Source organism: Lissotriton helveticus, chromosome 7 (assembly GCF_964261635.1).
Source record: "Lissotriton helveticus chromosome 7, aLisHel1.1, whole genome shotgun sequence".
In the NCBI taxonomy this organism is placed as follows: domain Eukaryota; kingdom Metazoa; phylum Chordata; class Amphibia; order Caudata; family Salamandridae; genus Lissotriton; species Lissotriton helveticus.
In genome coordinates, this window is record NC_136068.1 from 1,733,167,425 (window position 1) to 1,733,187,087 (window position 19,663).

Sequence of the window (19,663 nt, forward strand, 5' to 3'; positions counted from 1 at the left end):
TTCTTAGGGAACATTCCTATTGCTGATAGTAAGCATCTGTTCTTGGGATGTAGTGCTGTAGATACACATGCACCATCCCTCCTCCCCAAAGTTCTTGTGTAGGTTGCAGTTCATGCACCTCGTTTCATACTAACTCACGGACATCTCGGTGCTTACGTATACAGCATTCTTACATTCTCACCTACCCATGGCAAAAAAAATCTGAAGGTGGCGTTGACGACCATGCGCAGTATTACCAAGAGGAGTCCCACAGCCTTGTGACTTGAAAAAAAACGTATTTGATCAAAAACAACTTGTAATCATCTGAGCCTTACACTAGATGGCTGACATATGCAAAGCATGTGAATCTACCGCATTACACGCCAAGAACAGAAGATTATAGGGTAAGTAACATAATTAGGCTTTCCTGTTTTCAGTTTCTATTTTTGATAAATTCTGGTGGGGTTTTTTCACTGTTTTCCTGTGATTTTAAATACCCTAAAAAAACATTTGTGTACCATTAAAAACTACAAAGTCTTTTTCCTGTGTTTATGGAACATTTTGCTTTTGTTATTGCTTGCTTTTTGCACTGATAGTGATTGGTATATAGAAAGCTAACGTACAGTGTATATGAGGTCCAAATACATATTTACAAATCAGACCTATTGCACTACACCCTACAATACTTCAGTGAGTCTTTGATCATGTGCGCTCTCTTTCTTTCCCATGTAAACATTTATCTGTGTATAGGCCCTCTCAACATTGACACTTGAGACGGGCAACGCCAAAACAGCCAGTACACAATTGGCTAGCTCTGGCCACGGACATAGCTTTCCATGCCAATACTGGTGCATCTGAGGATTGCAATTCTCTAGGACAGGTTCTGCAACGTATGTGTTGAAATGGGCGCATATGCCCTCAAATTTATTGATGTGTTCAAAAATGCAGCAGGGCTTTTCAAAGTCTGGGGAAAATTACCCTTTCCCGCTATCTCTGATGCTTGGTGAGAGCACTCTTTTCACATATACCTTTAACCACACCTTGCATTGAATGTTTAAAGCCTGGGTTGTTAGGCAATTCACCTACTATCAATACTGACTTGCTAGAAAAGAGGGCTGAGGAGTCACAGGGGTTCACCCATTCTCTGGGTAAATGTGATGGTACATATTGGGAAAGCTTCTTATGAAACCTTCCATTTTACCTATCAGTGAAAGAATCAAACATAGACAAAATCTTAAATATGGTTTTGATATCGGCTGGCTCCACAGTTCATAAAACAATTAAGACCTAAAACATGCTTCTAAACCCTCCATCTTTACACCAAAGACCACCAAACTAAAAAAAGCAAAAGGAGGAAGAAACAATAATTTTGTGACCTCCCTACACAATAAAACTCAAGCAAAATAATGTTAGTCTTTCTTGTTGCTAACTTGTATAGCAAAGTTACATTGTATTGGCCCCTTTAGAAAGAAATTAAACTTTCACTCTCCTTTTCCTTTTTTTGAATGCCATTTAGGTTTTTTGTTCAGCAAGTGTTTATCTGTTTGCACTACTTCCCTTTCGGTTGGGATTTATCAGTTATTATAGGTTTAAACCTACAACAGGATAGCCTAAACATAATTCTTTCTATGCATCTCTTGTTACTGTAATGCAACAAGTGTGTTGTAAGATTTAAGTAAAACCTAGTTGTGAGCTTGTTGTGTCAGAATTGTATTTTTATGAATTTGTTACACTGATTTAATTGACTTAAATAATTTATTTTAAGAGTAAAGGTGGTATCCTCTCCAAAGCTTGTGATTATATACGGGAGCTTCGTCAGACAAATCAACGCATGCAGGAAACTTTCAAAGAAGCAGATCGTTTGCAGATGGACAATGATATGCTACGACAACAGGTAAACGCACTCATTCTAAATGTATGTAAAATGCTTACACAGTGATAACACTGCTCCAATTATCTTAAAATGGAATGGAGCAACTACAAATTGATACTGCTACAGAATGAGGAAACCACCAGTAGTTTAGCAGTAAATACATGGGCGTGTATCAGCGGTAATATCCTTATGGAGAGGAGTTCCTTGAGCTATTGAGCCTCATTTCAGTGAGGTCATTCAGGTGTCTGTTACTTTGAGCTGTGCATTACAGCCTGGGTAAAAGGCAGTCTGCCATAGAAGCCGGATCATTCATTAGTTGTGCAAGTCTCCCTGCAGCACCTATTGTGCCACGCTTAGAGGCCCTGTACCCTTACACACACACACTGCTATTGCAGGCTGCAAGTTTTGGTGTAGAACAAAGTGAAGAGTAGACATGGCACACATCCTTGTGTGCCATGCCTTCAGTCCACTGTCCTGGCATATGTAAGCCAGCCCTCTAGCTGGGTGTACTATACCAGTGGTGAGGGTACACGTGCATTAGCCCTTTACCCCGACAGTTTCTAAGTCAATTCTTTGACATTGTAAGTGCAGTAATGCCATAAAGAGTATATGATCTGGGAGTTTGTCATTACGAACTCTACAGCACCATAATGGCTTTTCTGATAACTGTGAAGTTTGGTATCAAACTTCTCAGCACATTAAACCCACACTGATGCTAGTGTGTGATTGTAATGAAAAATGCACTCAGAGGGCATCTTAGAGATGCCCCATGGTAAAACCTAACTCTAGTGTCCTGGCTGAGTGGCTGCATGCCAGCTGCCACCACCAGATATGTTTCTGGACCCCTGGGTTGAGAGCCTGCCGCACTTGGGGTCCTAAAACAAAGCACATCTTGGGACAAGGTGCCAAACCTCCTCCCCCAGGATGGGCAGGGTCCACGAAGTGGAAGCTTCAAAGGCTTGACACCTTCGTGAGCTACCCCAGCCATTTTCAGCACCCAGCAACTGGCCTCTGCTGTTTCTGACCTCCACTTTGGGCAGGAGCATCAGCGGGAAAACCAAGTTAGGAGGAGAGGTGTGCCCACCATTGCCAACCCCACCCCTCAGGTGGGGGGATGTGAAGTGAAGCACAACTCAGTCGCTTCCATCTTGCAGATGGGGGGGATCCATGAAACAAGTGAGGCTTATGCCCTGGAGGGTGGCATAATAGGCGGTGTACCCACCCCAAGGAAGGGGCCCATTGGTCACCATCTGTACCTACCTGTAACGCCCATAAATTTATTATTCAGGGGAAACCCTGAACCTTGCTTCCTCAGACAAGAAGAAACGAGAAGGACTGAAGAACCATGCTGCAGAAGAAGAAGACACCAACTGACTTGGCCTCAGCCCTACCGGCCCGTCTCTCGTTAGACTGCAGCGAAATCCCGGTGTCTCCTGCAGCCAGCTGACGCCAAGAACGGAAGACCTGCCTTGCCTTCCCAAGCCAGACTGTGTCTCCCATGAGCACCGGATTTGCTTAACCACAGACTCTGGCTCCAGCCAAATCCGCGAGTGTGCACCACTCCACACCCGATGCCCACGGCCCAAGTTAGAGTGGCCCAACACCACAAGTAGGTCTCCCCGGTGATTCTGACCTGGGATCTGGGAACCCTGACCTGCCTCAAGTCTCCAGCTGACGCCTGCAGCCCCTTTCCCGGGGATCCTCCGACCGAGACCGGAGCTGGTAAGAGAAACCCGATGCCAAAAGACACCCCTGTACCCGACGTCCCACAACCTTGGGTGGCCCGGCATCCCAACTTACCTCTCCAACCAGTGGTCGCCTCCAGAAGATCTTCGTCCCTGAGCCTGCAGTGTTAGTTTCGATGGGGATTCTCCAGTTGCAACAAACAGGGTACCCAACGCCAAAACATCGTCCTGCACCCGGCCGCCACTGTGGGTGCACCTTGTGTGCTGAATCGGATCCCCCTTTGCCTTGAACTGAACGCCAGGAGTTTTGCTCCCACAACCTTGTGGGCTGCTCGTGAACAGTCATCAACCAGAGGCCTCCATTGGATAACATAGGGCCTCAGCACTCTGCACCTGGCTGCCCTAGTGCCGCTGAGGGTGCTTAGAGCATGCATCCTCGAACCTGGGGAAACCTTGGTTCTCATCCAGGGAATACTCATCAATAAATCAACAAAAAGAGAGGTAAGGAGAATGCGGAAACACTCTTAGTCCCCGGTTATACTTATTTCAACAAGAAAGAGTGTCAAAAAACAAATATTTCATAACAGAAAGGAGCAAAAATTTGGGAACGGATACACAACCCCACTCAGGTATGTATGGAAAGCCCTCACTCACCAACCTGTTTGGTGACATGCTTCATCATCGGGCCCCACTGGAGAGGCCGAGTGCCTCCCCAGTGTGCTTCAGCGCCAGATTTACTGCGTAACAGATTTTTTGTGAATAGACGTGAAGTGAGTGATTTAAAGTGATAGTGATGTTTAAAAATGTCTGAAGTGTATCAAAAAAAGGTTTAATGTTTGATCACTTGGACATATTAAAAATAAAGTGTGGGAAAATAGGCCAAATAAATTGTTTGGTTATTTCCAATATCTTAATATTCAGTCAACATGTTTCTGCCTTGAAACTGTGTGAATTTACCAGGCATTCATCAGGACATATGTGAACCCGGCGGTGTGGACACGCAAGGCCCACCCTAACCTAGGGACGTGAAAGTAAAAAAGTGTAAAACAGTGCATGTAGAAGGAAAGCGATGCTCCTATGGTACTCCCAGTTCGGGAGACCTCAAAGTTAGTGTATTATGCACTTGAATGGTGAGTAGAATGTACATCATGGATCTCGGGAGGGGGGTGGTGGCGTAATTGGCACACCGCCCTCGACGCCAGGCACCCACTGGAAACCTGCTTCTGCCCTCGAAAACCGGATGCTTCGGGATCAGGTTTTCGAGTTTAGTTCACATAAGTTCCAAAGAACTTTTCAGGACAACAACAAACTGCAAACATCCGGGCCCAACACTAGGTGGCGATCTATGCACAGTGTGCAACTCTGCAGCTCTACATGCCAAGAACAGATGTATACTGGTAAATAGCATTTTCCTTACTGTTTGAACCCACCAGCATAAAGTAAAGGACTGCAAAATGTGTAGAACTTTCTCAACCAAAACCTTTAAAGACAGAGAGGGTAGGTTGTTGATTTGGTTGCAGAGATTTAAAAGTAAATCTCCATCGTCGACTATCTCGCCGTTGAAAAAAACATTGTCGACAAAGATCTCCGATGCGCCTTCAACGGCAGCTCCACCGACTATGCATGTACCGGCGGCAAAGGTACCCTCTCCACTGACGCCTTCCTCGTTGGCGATTTCTTCTCAGTCGTTGACTTCCTCGTCGATGTCTATATCCTCTTTGACTATGCTTGTTCAGTCGATGACCACCTCTTCAAGGACAACCACAATGACGACGACAGTATCCGCATCTAGGGCGATGGCAACAGTAATTTTGTCGTTGGTTCCCATTACGTCCTTGTCGATGACACAGACACCACTGCCGTTAACGATGCTGACGACGCTGCATACTACTCTCAGCCTTAAAAGACCATCCACCTTACAATTTACTCCTCTATATCCGTCGACAACGTTCTCGTTGACGACACAGGAGAGGCATTTTATTCTGAATTCCTAACTGATTTTGCCTTTACTTCCGTCAACATTTTTCGAAGAGTCCGATGAGGATGACATGTTTGGCTCTGCTCACTGTCGCTCTCAGCTTCACATCTAGTATCAAGACGATGATTAAGAGGGTTATTAGCAACAGGACTTTCACACCCTGCAGTCTAAAATGTAATGCATAAACCTGTTTGTGAACCCATCGTTCACCTTCCTGTGGCATAAGTTCAAGAATTGCATGACCTGTTGCATGATTATTGTACTTATTTGCCTTCATCGACAAGTGCACCTCTGCCTCCACCTTCGTCAGCATCTCCGCCAAGTATGTCGCCAACAACAGATAGTGTTCTACCTCCGCAACAGCATAACACCTCTGATGATGGGGCTGTAGAGGAAAGCGAAATTCAAAGTACTAGACCAGCTGGCAATGAGTGGGAAGGTTAAATATTCTCAACACCTGTTTCCCCAATCTAGGAAGACTGTGCCAGCAATCCCTATAACAGACCATATTTGGGAGGAAGGTCTAAGTCATGAGAACACCTGCTACAGTGATCGCAGTGTTGCCTCAAATAGACAAGAAATACAAGGCTCGTGATGATGCTCCAGCTTGTCTGGTAGAGCACCCGAAACCAAACTGCAATCACTCAAACTGCACTACGGAGATCAAGGAATCCTTCAGCGCCTATCAAAGCTCCACCAGATAAAGAAGGGAGGCGCTTTAATAACATAGGCAAGAAGTTTACAACCACCTCAGGTACTACTGTGCGCACTGCCAACATGCTAGCGATATTAGGTAGATAGGACCGCCAAATGTGATCCGATATCGCTCCATACTTTGACCTTCTTCCAGAAGGTAAGAGACCAGACGCAAGAGATTCATCTAGAACGTGAAAGATCTGCTTCAGAGATCATTGATGCCTCCATGGATGTGTCTTCCTTGGCTTTTCGTCAGCTTGCAGGAGCAGCCGTCCTTAGACGTCTGTCTTGGTTGAGGGCAACAACATTCCGCCCTGAGCTGCAAACTCCTAGATATGCCTTTTGATGGCAATGCGCTTTTAGGTAAGCACATTGTTGACTCTTACAGGCCATTAAGGCAGACACCGAGACTGCTAAAGCTGTGGGCACGCTCCAATCCAGGAAGACCCCCTTTCTTGGTGTCCATGGTAGAGGAACCTATTCATTTCGTGGGGGCTACCAAAAATTCCAGCCTTAGACCCATCAGTCATTTTGCCCTTCCTACAAACATCAACAGACCTATTGTGCACCACCATAGGCTGCATACTCCAGGCAACCCAGACTTGTACAACCAGTACAGTCCAGGGATGCTGTTCGGAAACAGGGACGATGTCCCGCGCCTGCTGCTCTCGCCCCTATCCTTCCAGCCAAAGGAGCTTGCATCACACGCTATTTCAGTCAACGGCAAAAAATTGCCATGGTCAAATGGGTCCTGGATATAAAAAAGTTTAGCCATACCCTGGAGTTTAACACAATACCACTTCCTCATCCACCACAAAAACCTGTGCCATCCTATCTTTGTTCACTCAGGAAGGAGGCATACGTGATACTACAAAAAGGAGCCATAGAAAGAGTGCCACTCTCTCAAAGGGGAATGGGCTTCTACTCCCGCTCTTTTCATGTGAAGAAGAAATCTGGAGAATGGCGTCCCATTATGGACCTCAGAAAACTCAACAAATACCTAAAGAAAAAATCCTTCCGCATGGTAACTCTCCAGGAAATATTGCCGTTTCTGAACCTACAGCTCTACAACATCTTGTGGAGGAATGGTTGTCAGATTACGGTAGATGCCAGTGCTTATGTTTTAGAAGCAAGTCAGGTAGAAAGCCGAGAAAAGTTTATCATAGAGTTTGCATCCATGACACTTTGACCTACTGAACGTAGGTTCAGTAATAGAGAATTAGATGTTGGCCCGAGTTTTAGGGAGTGGAGAAATTCAAAGCATATTTATGGGGTAGTCCTTTTCTCAAATGATCTGCTTATAGATCTTTGATTGACTTGCCGTCCAGTAACAAAACAAAGATGTTAACAACAAGATTAGCCCAGTTGGCCATGAAATTGTTGGATTGAAGTTTCCATATTGAGTACATTCCTGTTAGACCTGGCATCCTTGGCGTGGTCTTCCCCCTAACTTTTTGCATTCAGACCTCCTATCTTGCAGACTTAGTTTTTTGCTGACCATGGGACTCTGTGCACTTTACCACTACTAACCAGTGCTAAAGTGCTTGTGCTCTGTCCTTAAAACATGGTAAGATTGGTATATACGCAATTAACATATTTAATTTACTTGTACGTCCCTAGTAAGGTGGCACTACCTGTGCCCAAGGCCTGTAACTAAATACAACTAGTGGGCCTGCAGCACTGATTGTGCCACCCACTTAAGTAGCTCTTAAAACTGCACACATGCTGCAAAGGCTAGCCTGAGCTATATTAAAACTGCTGTGTCGACCTGGCAAAATAAACCTGAAGGTAAGTAATCTATTAATTATAGTTATCTTGTTATTTCTTTTTTTTCAATCTAGCTTTTAATCTATGTATTATAATGATCTGTGTACATATCCTTTTTAAAGCAAATGATTGTATATGTAGTGCACATAATTTATGATCTATATTACCTGCCTGTGACTAGTTCACTAAGGTCTATTCAATGAAACTAATAAAAAATATTTAAAACTAGCAAAATGATTCCCTGAAGTAGCTTGTATTTGTTTAGGGCTCATGTTATTCCTTTAAATATATTTGAATACAACCTAATTAGTTTATCAAAAAAGCATGGTTGCTTTATTTTGTTTTTCGAGAAAATTATTAACTATTCAAGAGTTCTAATTATTTGTATTTTTTATCACCTCTACCGATGTTTTAGGTAGAAGAGTTGAAGAACGAAAATGCACTTCTGCGAGCACAGCTGCAGCAACATGGCATAGAGATTGTGGGCGACACACCTGGGCAGTGATCTTTACATGGCATTGTCATCCAACAACTGCACTTGAAAGGCTAGTCTTCCGTACTGACATATGCCTGCTCATCCGTCATCTCCATTTGTAGTGCAGAGATTTTCAACAATCCTTCTGTAAATATGGCCCGGAAAAACTACTTGTAGCTTGGAAATAATGGTGCATCTTTCTCAAAAAAGCAAGAAGTGGTAGCCTTACATGCTATTGCTAGCCACAAGCGGCTTTCCTTCTAACAATGTAGAAAATATTTACTTCATTTTTATAGTACATTTTTAGCAACAGAGACAACAAAAAATGAACGGATTCCAGCAGAGTGTTTGCGGTTTGACCTCTATTTTTTCTTTAATTTTAACTAACCATGTCTGCTCTTAAGAGGCAGGAAGCAGCACACATCAGTTGTGCTTGTTTTTGGCGAAAGTACTGATTTAACCAGTCGCTCGGTATCTTGCTTCAGACGGTATGAACATAGTAGCCATCAGCGTAATACTTGCTTGGCTGACAAGCACGCTTTATGTCTTCATTTTTTTTTTTTTTTTACAAACAAAACCATAAGCTACTTTATTTGTAGTATTCAAGCCTTTTGTTGTGTTAACGTTTTATTCGTACAGATGGCAACAATCGAAGAATGGTTGAGACAAGTTTTCTTCTAAGGCCTTCATAAAAGATTTTCTAACCTAATTGACCGAAGCAATATTTCCCCAAGTACACATTGGTGAATCTTATTTTTCTGACTCTGCAATTGGGAATTAGCCACCAGATCACTTTGGATGGAGAGAAATCTGACGGAGGCCTGTTATTCTTCTTGCTGTTCCGAAAAAAAATCATGTCAATATTTGTGGGCCTTTAAAACTTCCAGCAACTCAGCACTGTGTGTTGGAGGGCTGCATCAATATTTGTGCAATGCATCACTTATTTGCGCCATATCGCAAGATCTGGGTTCTTTGTATTTATATAGAAGAGATATGGCACTTTGCCTTCTTTATCCTCGTTCACTATACGTTCCACAGTTGTGGAAATTTCTGCTGTCTAATAGAATGCAAAAAGTGTGAAGGTGTCAGATCAAATAGGCCTCGTGTGTGTGTGTGTGTGTGTGTGTGTGTGTGTGCGCCTTCAAAGATTTTAGGATCAAAGTCTGAATCACTGTTTTGTTAATGCGATATATAATAGCCATTCAGACATGAAGCAGCTATGAGACTGCCTTTCAGCCTGCAAAAGCGTGAACTGAATCTCATTGCCTTTATTCCGTACTTTTTGAAACAGAGGAAGAAAAGTATTTGTTGCCACACTTTGTTAAACTTAACTTTTTCCTGCCATATATTTTGTGATGCAATATAGACCAGCTGGGCAGCACAGCTTCCATTTTCTCCAACTTTCTCTATATTAGTTTAGCTGAAGAGCTTACTGTAGGCTATTCACAACCGCATAATTGATTCATGAATGTGACTGCTACAGATGTTTGTAAAAATGCCATTGCTGCTAGAAACTGGACTTCAGTTGATGTAGCTTTGTCCATTGCATTACATAGAGGCAAATTCATGACTTCCCCTGAATGTTCAATTATGGGGCTCTGCAATATGCAGAGTGTTTAAAAATAATGGTATCCTGCTAAAATAAGTAATGAGGTCCTTCCTAATACAGTGAATGTAAAAAATAACCATGCTAAAGTTGATAACCTAGAGTGCTGCATGGTTTTGCTCCAGTTAGCAGCAGTTGATGCTTGATTTGTCATCTTCGTCATAAGAGGAAAATGGTCGACTCAGCAGATGGCAGTCTTTGCTCCCATTCTAAATATGCTATAAAGAAATGACGTTTGTGCTTGGCATCAAGTTCTGGTTCCATTTGGTATTGCTCCAGTCTGATTGTTATGACATGAGAAGAAATGTGTCTGCATCCCAAACAGTATGAGATAAAGTGGGACGGTGAAGGGTTTATTACACTGTATATATTGTGCCCAAGTAAATAGATGAGTATTTAAATGTTGCCGATCCTTGGTCCATTGAACTGTACATTCATGAACTGCTTAAAGTTTCATTGCAGAGATTGACATTCTTACCTAGCTTAATTCAGCTCTAACACTGAGCGGCTACATTATTGAAGTTTAAGGTCTGCCTGGTGATTTTGGTAAGAGGAAAACGAGAGGGAAACAGCAAGTGTAGCAATGAAGGAGAAATTATAGGCCCACCTTGTTAAACACTATTTAATTTATTGTCAGAGTCCCTCATTTCAAGACTGTGAGTCTTCTACATTCTACTGTAGTGGAGTTTCATGTATTCAAAACTAGGACATTGCCCCTCTTCCATATGTAGATGAAGAGATAGTTCTGTTGGACATGTCCTGGTCCTGCTCTGAATTTCTAGCTATGAGGTTGGAAATGGGTACTCACTCATCTGCTTGATTTCTTTGGTCAGGCCCTGATCTATCAACTTAATATTTTGCAAGTGCCCCATGTTAAAGTGTCATGATAGAAAACCTGCCTGCTCTCTCATACTATTGTATGTTCGGTTTATGAGAGCTTCTCTGGGAATTGGTTTTGAGAAGCAAATTCAAATAAAATAGTCCTAGTCATGAGCATCTATGTTTTTCCAACAACATAATACGGTTTGTCCAGTCTGTTTACTGGGGCTAGTTCTACTCTCAGCACTCGTTCAATACTTTATTGATCTTTTAATGCAGAGATCCTTGTACAGCTTAACTTTTACGTGGAAAAGTAGACCGGAAATATAAACACTAGAATTTAAAGAACTTTTTTCTTAGGGATATTTGTATATTTAATTTCCTTTTGTACAATTGTGAAATTGAATTATCAGTCAAAAAAATAACTAGAGGGGGCATTTTCATAATTCTTTTTGAAAATGTAGCTGCAGGAAAACAAAGTGAAAAGGCTACGGCCAGCTACTTAACCCTCTCCATGTAAATGCTAGTACGGCCACATATAGGCCGAGTACACCATTTTACAAAAGAAAATGAGTTTTCTTTTTCTCCAACTGGTAGCACTCTGCATTAGAAAAACGTGTTTTTATTTCGAGCCTTTGGAAATTCAACTTTTTTATTAACTTTTTCAAAAAATGTCATGTACTCTGTGACCTATTTTCTATCCATGGCAGAATTATTGGTGATAAAATATTTTACGTCACGGCCCTTACCACTCCTCTTCCACGTAGAATATCTCCCGAAATATTGCATTTAATTCAAGTTATGTTATGATTTATTGACACTTTGTCTGATGGTAACATTATTTACCAAGGGATCATCAGCACTTATTTTGTTTGTTTTTTAAATGTCTACAGCATAAATGATCGTCAATGCATCTAGTCCTCCACTGAAAGGAATCTCCAGTTTTGAAATTAATACATTTTATTCTGGCCATGTGATGCTAGACTGTGCAGCGTAAAGACATAATGGAGTCTGTAATGCCCAACCGCATTTAGATTTCCGAATTAAGAGCTCCTCAGGCTCAAGTGTTAAAAAGAAAATGAGTAGAAACTGAACCACGTTAGAAAGTGGCATGTCGAGGTTTTCAAGGACAGCCAATATGTATATAAGAAGCCTTGAAAACCTGCTCGGATTTACTTTCCAGTGATTTCTTTTGTACTCTCTCACAGAGCTAAGTAGCAGAACTTGAATTTGCACATCTGGGTTGCCCCACATGACTGCTATTTCTAGATTGGGTGTTTTAGTATGTTTATGGTTGCTGATGTCTGCCTCACAAGTTTTTCAACATTTCAGCTTTCTTCCTACGTTGACAATTTCATTTGACAGTAATGGTTTTGTGACAGCAAGAACAGTAATTGGAAGAATACTAGCGAGTCTTGAGCTTTTAAAAGCAAATTCATTCTCTATGTACAATATAGCCTTTCCTTGTCACAAGTGACAATTTTGTAGCTCCCTGTAAACTTCAGGTATGATTAATGGCCAATCCGTTGTGTACATGTATTGTGTGTATGCTTCTTGTACACTATTTGAACATGTAATCTCCTTCAGAGAAATAGATGGCTGGTTGGGCTATTTAAACAGGCTACAAAAACTCATTTGACAGTTCAAGGGAGTGAGGGCGATTAGCTCTGTCATTAATGCCAATCAGCCATCAAGCCGAATTCTATTTATGAAACTCTTTTGTATAACCCAATTTCATGCACCACTTTTCCATCAGTAGTTTTTTGTATATCATTTTCATAAAAGCGTTTGGTTTACACTTTTTGCTTAAACTTTACACCTTGCAAGTTAATCATTCCAATGCTTGCAGAGTGTCCCCTTAAAAATAAATGCTGCCACTTGCACCAGTAGTTCGTCTTGTAGCACAGAGTAGCCTTTAAGACCAGATATTGCTACTTTAGTTTGAGAATGTCAGTTCTTGATATGCACTTTGGCCAAGTGAAGAGGGATGTTACAATGGGGCCTGTCATTCACCAGTCTCCTCTGGTTAAACAATTTGCAGTGGCTAGGAGTGATAATCCACCACTTATCTTTCCCTGGAGTTCAACAAGTTTATTAAAGCTACTGGATTGGTCTTAAAGATTCAGTGCCTTTCAGTCTGTCAGACTTGGATGGACTCTTAGTGGGTTATGTCCAAAATGTTCATTCCCTTTTGCGCGCAGTTTTGCTTTTATTTCAGACTTGTTTGCGAGCATCTCTTTGTGGTTAAGTCAAAGTTCTGCAAATTAATGAATTTTTCAAAGGGCTACTAGGTTTCCCTTCCTTCTGAGTTTCTTAACAAGGCGTGTCTTTAATAGAGCTTCTTTCTTGCTAGATCCTAGGAAGTGTTGAATTTGTATATCTGTATGCTTTGTGGGGCCTGTGGGCTTCCACTGTGCCCAGAATTACCCACCAAATATATTCTAGATAACTGTTGTGGCATTTCTCAGTTGTAGCTGGATGTCTTGGTGTCTGGTTCCTGGAGCACCTCATCATAGCCTAAGGAGTGAAGTGGTGCTTTGTGTCACTTCTTTAGAGTCCAGGCAAAGATGTTTTATAGACGCAAGTGACTTTTCATCCCTCAGTTGTGCCTTGACATTTTTCCTAACTCTTGTGGCCTATGCGCTATTCCTAAACCATTACCATACATACTCCTTTGAGAAACAACTCCTCATACAGATTACTGTCCTATTGAGAAGACCATGAGGTGGAATTCGAAGAAAAAATTAGGTTTTATTACAGTTCTACTTGGAGGAATCTCATTTTACTTTATTTTTTTTCAGAAACCCATTTTTCTTTATTCACTGATAGTCAGGTGGTCTTCCTGAAATTCCCCGACAAATGCCTTGTGTTACTCAAACTGTTGACCAGTGTCCTGTCCAAATAAATGTGCTTTCCTCAAGTAGTTCCAATGATCAGTTTTGATTGCTGGGTTTTTCATATAAGCCTATCGTTAAAGTCCAGTGCATTCAGGAGTGGGCTGCATATCTTGACTGTGGAAAAACACCAACATGGTTGATGTTAATGCTGCTCTGCACAAAACAAGGCTAACTTGAATCGACTCAGATGAAAATATGGACTTGAAGAGCACAGGTCTTGCTTAAATGTCTTGGAACTGTAGCTTGGTGTGTCTCAGTTACCCTTGTTGGATATTCGGCATAATAAACTAACAGAAAGACTCATTTTGATATTTCGTAATCAGTTTCTAAGTAAACACTTCCATCTCTTTGGAATATTGTTTGCCTCTAATTAAAGATTCAATTGGATTATTAGTTAGTGATTGGCAGGTTTCACAGAAATGAAGGTGAAGGATTCAAATTCTTATATATCAATTTCAAGGGGCTTGAGACATTCATTGGTATCTATTCCCTGTGTGGTCTATGTCTGAAGACTAAGTGTAAGTTTTGAAATGGCGTAGTTATGGAGAGTTATAGTTATCTTTAGGGGAGCATCTGCCAATTAAAATTATTTACCCGATGTCTTTTATATCGATGATTTGGCAAACAAGTACATTCCTTTTCAGAAATCTAATTCCGTACACTGAGTTTTCCTTTCTGCAATTTAACAAGCACTGTGGAGGATGAGCTATGTACGAAACAAAACCGAGAAATATAATCTGTGAATATTTTTTCTTTCTGATGAAACCAGCAAATGAACTATAGCAAAAACGGGCAAGTTCTTAAAAGCAGACTAAACCTATGACACTTAGAATGGGAGTTAAGATTTCCCTCCATTCTGTTATCAGACTTTTTAATTTGTTCTCCTTTTTTGTATCTGTTGTCGAAAGTGTATTTTCCATAGATCAGATTAATACAAAGAATGAAGCTTTTCATTAGTACAGCTGAGTAACTTGGAACATTTTTTAGACCCACAATTTAGTATCCTGGTTTGGCATTCCTGGCTAGCAAAGCTTTTATTCCAAACCAAAATGTGGTAAAACATTTGAAACTTGAAACTCCCTTCGCTCTATTGCCATAAAGTAATGCAATAATGTTTGCATATTTTCTACGTTCTGTGATGGTTTCAGAAAATTTATGAAACAGAATGGTGATGATCTTTTGTTAGTTCATTTTGCACTGAAAAAAAAACATTTTTTAAAAATGTAAGTGTCCATTGGTGTCAGTAACATGCTTTGCTGTGTGACTGCAATGGATATAAACAGCATGTTCTAGACTTTACTAAGCTAAATCAGCTTCGTGGAAGCTCCCTTTACAAAGTTAGATTTCAATGTGATTCCCTGTTACAGCATGGCATGGCGTGTGGTTGGGCAAACCAAGTAGCAAAAGGGAGTTAGAATTCGAACTTGAGTCCTGTGTTTTAGCAGTACTACAAAGACCCTTCTTTTATTTTTCAATGTATAAATGAATTGTGTTGCCCCTGTTCTGCTTTCCGTGTAATGATGGCACATATTTTCATAGAAAGCTTCTATTTTCCTAACATATTCACTTAATTTCTCTTTTAGTTAAGTGTTACAGGTAGTGATACCTTGTGTTTATTTGATGCAGGCATGTACTACAACACCGGCTTTGATTTTGATGTTTGCTATAGTGAACACATTTCAGAAATTGAAACTGTTAGTTATCCATAATTGGATGAGTGATGGATGGATTTTGTTTATTTGGAGGGGCCAGGTTTATTTTCGAAGAGCTGATTGACTACTTATTAGGAGTTCTGCTGCTTTAACTTTTTTTCCACAGCTGCTTTAATCAACCTTTTGCATTGATGAACCTGGATATGTATTGTGTCCCTCAGAGTAAACATACCAAACTGCTGCAACTTTACTATAGAGGTGTGCTACAATGCAAATATGCGTTCAGAGGAGAAGATCACTGCAACAGCTATAATACATTCTAAGGGTTAGCCAACTGTTGCGAAGCTTGTCTTGAGAATTCCTTAGCATTTTAAAAGTGGGACTTGTCCCAGGTGCTTTATATCAGTTAGTATGTTGTTCACATGTACTCAGCACAATTTAAATATTAGGTGAATATATCTGTAAACTCCAAGTGTCCTACATGAACAGTCTGGATGTTATGTCTTAGTCCTAGATGCTATAGACAGTTTGTTGTAACATCATACCAGACATTTCTTGTAATGTGTATTCTGCACCACTGAAGACATTTTGTAATTCTGTAGACTACACATTCTCATTCTAGTTGGAACAGACAGAAGCATTAAAGCTACGCTCTGATTTGCTTGTCCAAGCAGAATGCAAAGACTGATTTCCATGCATTTATCTGCCTCCCCAGATTGTTTGACTGTCACTTTAGCTAACATTAATGGGAAAGCATTGTTAAGCCCTCACTTTTTTTAAGAAAAGGAAAGAGGACCGAACGGCTGGCGAATGGTTATTGGAGACAGGCAGATGCCAGAACTTATCAGACCACAGAAGAAAAGACTTTAGTATGAAGAATGACGATCCATGCAAGCAAGGGACTCTTTGAGGTCTAGGAAGTTATAATCTAACCATGTTAAAAAAATGTCAAACAGCAATTGCTGAATCCGTCTTCGTTTGTATATATTAGTAATTAACTGAAAAATAAAGTTAACAGCATCTGTGATATTGCTGTTTTTTTAAGGAAATTAAAAAAATACTTTTGTGTGCGTTGTAATTATTTGTTGGACTGGATGTTGTTTTGTTCTAGCAACAACTGCGTATCCTTTGCAAACTCCGAACCATGAATCTCCCATATAAACCAATTCCTTACTTCCTCACTCTTTCCCATTTTTAGGTCTTGCCTGAGCCAATGCGCATGCGCATTGCTCCGGCGAGATTATAGTAAGCGGAAAAGAAAGGTCTACCAAAACGTCTGCAGATCACATACAGTTCATGTGATCTATGCGCGTGCACACCATCGCCAGCCACATAACACACCACCATTTGTCTGTGCCTCAGCATCAGACTTCAAAGGCTGCCGCTCCCCCGCCCCCCCGCATGCACATCGCGCACCACCATTTGTCTGTGCCTCTGCATCAGACTTCAAAGACTGCTGTACCCCTGCCCCCCCCCACCCCCGCGTGCACATCGCGCACCACCATTTGTCTGTGCCTCGGCATCAGAAGTCAAAGGCTGCCGCTCCCCCGTCCCCTGTATCAGACTTCAAAGGAATGCGCTCCCGCTCCCTCCCCCACGCCCCCCACGCCCCCTGCCACAGCAATGCCGATAGCTTGTTTCTGGACGAAAGTGAAAGCCTACCGTGCTTGTTTACAGTAGCCGTGCTCCTCAAATGATGTTGCTGTGTTACCATCTCTGTAGGACAAAAAATGAGGGTAGAGGGTGCACAGCAGGAGTTTGAATTAAATGTGTGTAAAGGCTTGAACAGTGAGGTGCACTCTTTGGAGGCGTTTCCGTCCAAACGCCTATGAATTAGTAGAAACAGTCGTGTGCGCATAGATATGCGGGTACATCCCAGAGAGGCACACAAGGAGTGGATCAAATGATTGATTCCTTTGTTTTAAACATAATTGTTTATTTTCATTATGATGGAAAGTTCTTTTGTGATATTGTCGTCATATCAACAAAGATTTTTTACAGCAAAATCCACATATAATCATTAAGTGAAGACTCCGATGCATTTCGGCGGACTGCCCTTTGTCAAGGAGCGCTGAAAGAAGAGGAAACGAGCCTGAGTGGAATGTAAATGAGGGAAGGTGGTAAAGCATGCATTGTACGGGAGTGAATGTGGGCTCTGGTCCGTGGGTGATGTGGCATTCCGGAGTGGGTGGTGAGCCGGGGTGACGAGGTTAGTAGCGGTCTAGTGAATCAAAAAAACGTGATGAATTAAACGAACAAGTGGTATTGTGAATGGGTCACGGGTCGGGGTGATGAGATTAACTAAGATCGTAACGTGGTGTAAAGATAGAAAAGTTCGAGTTAATACCCAAACATAACCGGCTTAAAACGAGCGAGTGATTTTTAGACTGAAAAATATAGGCAAGTGCTCAAATTACGTGCTTACAAGACAAACTTACTTCATGGTGGAGGCGTCGGTAGGCGAAGGTTCGGTAGCTGAGTGGATGGGTGTAGAATGAGAGAACCGGTGAACTCGGGTCGAGTAATGGTAGAACGTGAAAATGAAGGAAGGACTAACGTGATGTGTGAGGAGGAGACGTGGCAGCCATATTGAAAAAGTAAAAGTAGAAGAAAAAGTGATATAAAACAAGAGGAAAGAATGTAAGGAAAGGTTGAATGGAGGTGGATAAAGAACAATGCGAGATGTCAACCGATACAGTAATTAATACATAATCAACATTTATAGATAACAACTGAATTCGACGCGATCATTTAAACCATGCGGCTTCAAAGTTTGCAAAAGATAAATCCATTCTAGTTCTCTTTTGAGGAGAAGTTTGCGATTGTCTGTTCCTTCGCTTTTTGTGATGGTCTCTAGAACGATAAATTGAAGTTGAGCAATGGTGTGGTTAGATGTGTTGAAATGAACAGCTACATTAGATTTCTCATTTTTAGACTTGTGTTCGTTCATACGGGTCTTGACTTTCCTCTCAGTTTTGCCTACGTATAGTTGGCCGCAAGGGCATTTAATGGCATAGATCAAATTCGTGGAGTCACAGGTGGCATTGACGTGTAATTTGATAGGGTGACCTTTCATGGGGTGTCTTATAGTGTTGCCTTTGATTATGCAATTGTTGCAGTTCATGCACGGCAGAGTTCCTTTGTAGATTTTGTGAGTGGGAGATTTCTTGGTAAGGATTTCCTTCATGTTATTACTGCGAGTGTAAGCGAACAGTGGGGGAGTTTGAAATCTGTCCCTGAAATCGGGTTCCATTTGTAGGATGGACCAATGGTTGAGGATGATCTTCTTAAAGGTGGCACTAGTTGTTTAGTATTTGGACACTAATACCATACGTTGATCGGTAGGTCTGTTTTTTTTTGGTGAGACTGTTTCTACCATCTGTGTAGGGACACTCAGCTTGAAAACACTCGACTTGCTAGCTGCAATGCTACATCCGCTATACTTTGCCTCTAGACACGTTGATCCCTCGCAGGCTGTGCTGACTCTGCCCCTCTTGATTCTGAAACTGACCAACGCAGTCACCACACAGTTTCTTCTCTCTGTCTTATGATGTCTGCCCTGCCCCCATTTATTTCGCACCCTCACACCTCACCCTCATACACCCTCACCCACCCTCACAACCCCCTCACCCCCCACTCCCAACACCCTCACCTCCATCACCCTCACACACCCTAACTCAACCTCACACCCCTCTCACACACCCACACACCACATTACTCGGGGGCACCGCCACATCACTCGGGGGCACCACCACCACATCACTCAGGGGCACCACCACCACATCACTCGGGGGCACCACCACCACATCACTCGGGGGCACCACCACCACATCCTCGGGGGCACCACCACCACATCACTCGGGGACAACACCACCACACTCGAGGGCACCACCACCACAATCGGGAACGCCACCACATCACTCGGGAACACCGCCACATCACTCGGGGGTACCACCACATCACTCGGGGGTACCACCACATCACTCGGGGGTACCACCACATCACTCGGGGGTACCACCACATCACTCGGGGACACCACCACATCACTCTGGGACACCACCACATCACTCGGGGACACCACCACATCACTCGGGGACACCACCACATCGCTCTGGGACACCACCACATCGCTCTGGGACACCACCACAAGAGCACGGTCATTGCTTGCTAACAACAAGCATTGCCGTACCCAATAGGACTCGCATTAGGAAAGTGTAAGCTATTGGCTTTGTGAAT

General features: G+C 42.2%; 1 protein-coding gene across 4 annotated transcripts in view; it reads left to right on the forward strand.

Moving 5' to 3' along the window:
• The window catches only part of USF2 (upstream transcription factor 2, c-fos interacting), a 241,316-nt gene extending 224,811 nt beyond the window's left edge, over positions 1–16,505 (forward strand). For 2 of the 4 annotated variants that reach the window (XM_078655437.1, XM_078655438.1), the window contains exons 9-10: positions 1,745–1,873; positions 8,394–16,505. In XM_078655437.1, the coding sequence (XP_078511563.1) occupies positions 1,745–1,873; positions 8,394–8,483 (219 nt within the window). In that variant the 3' untranslated portion in view covers positions 8,484–16,505. The remainder of the gene's footprint in view (positions 1–1,744; positions 1,874–8,393) is intronic. The other 2 variants (XM_078655439.1, XM_078655440.1) reach the window with 1 other exon arrangement.
• The last annotated feature ends 3,158 nt before the right edge of the window (positions 16,506–19,663 follow it).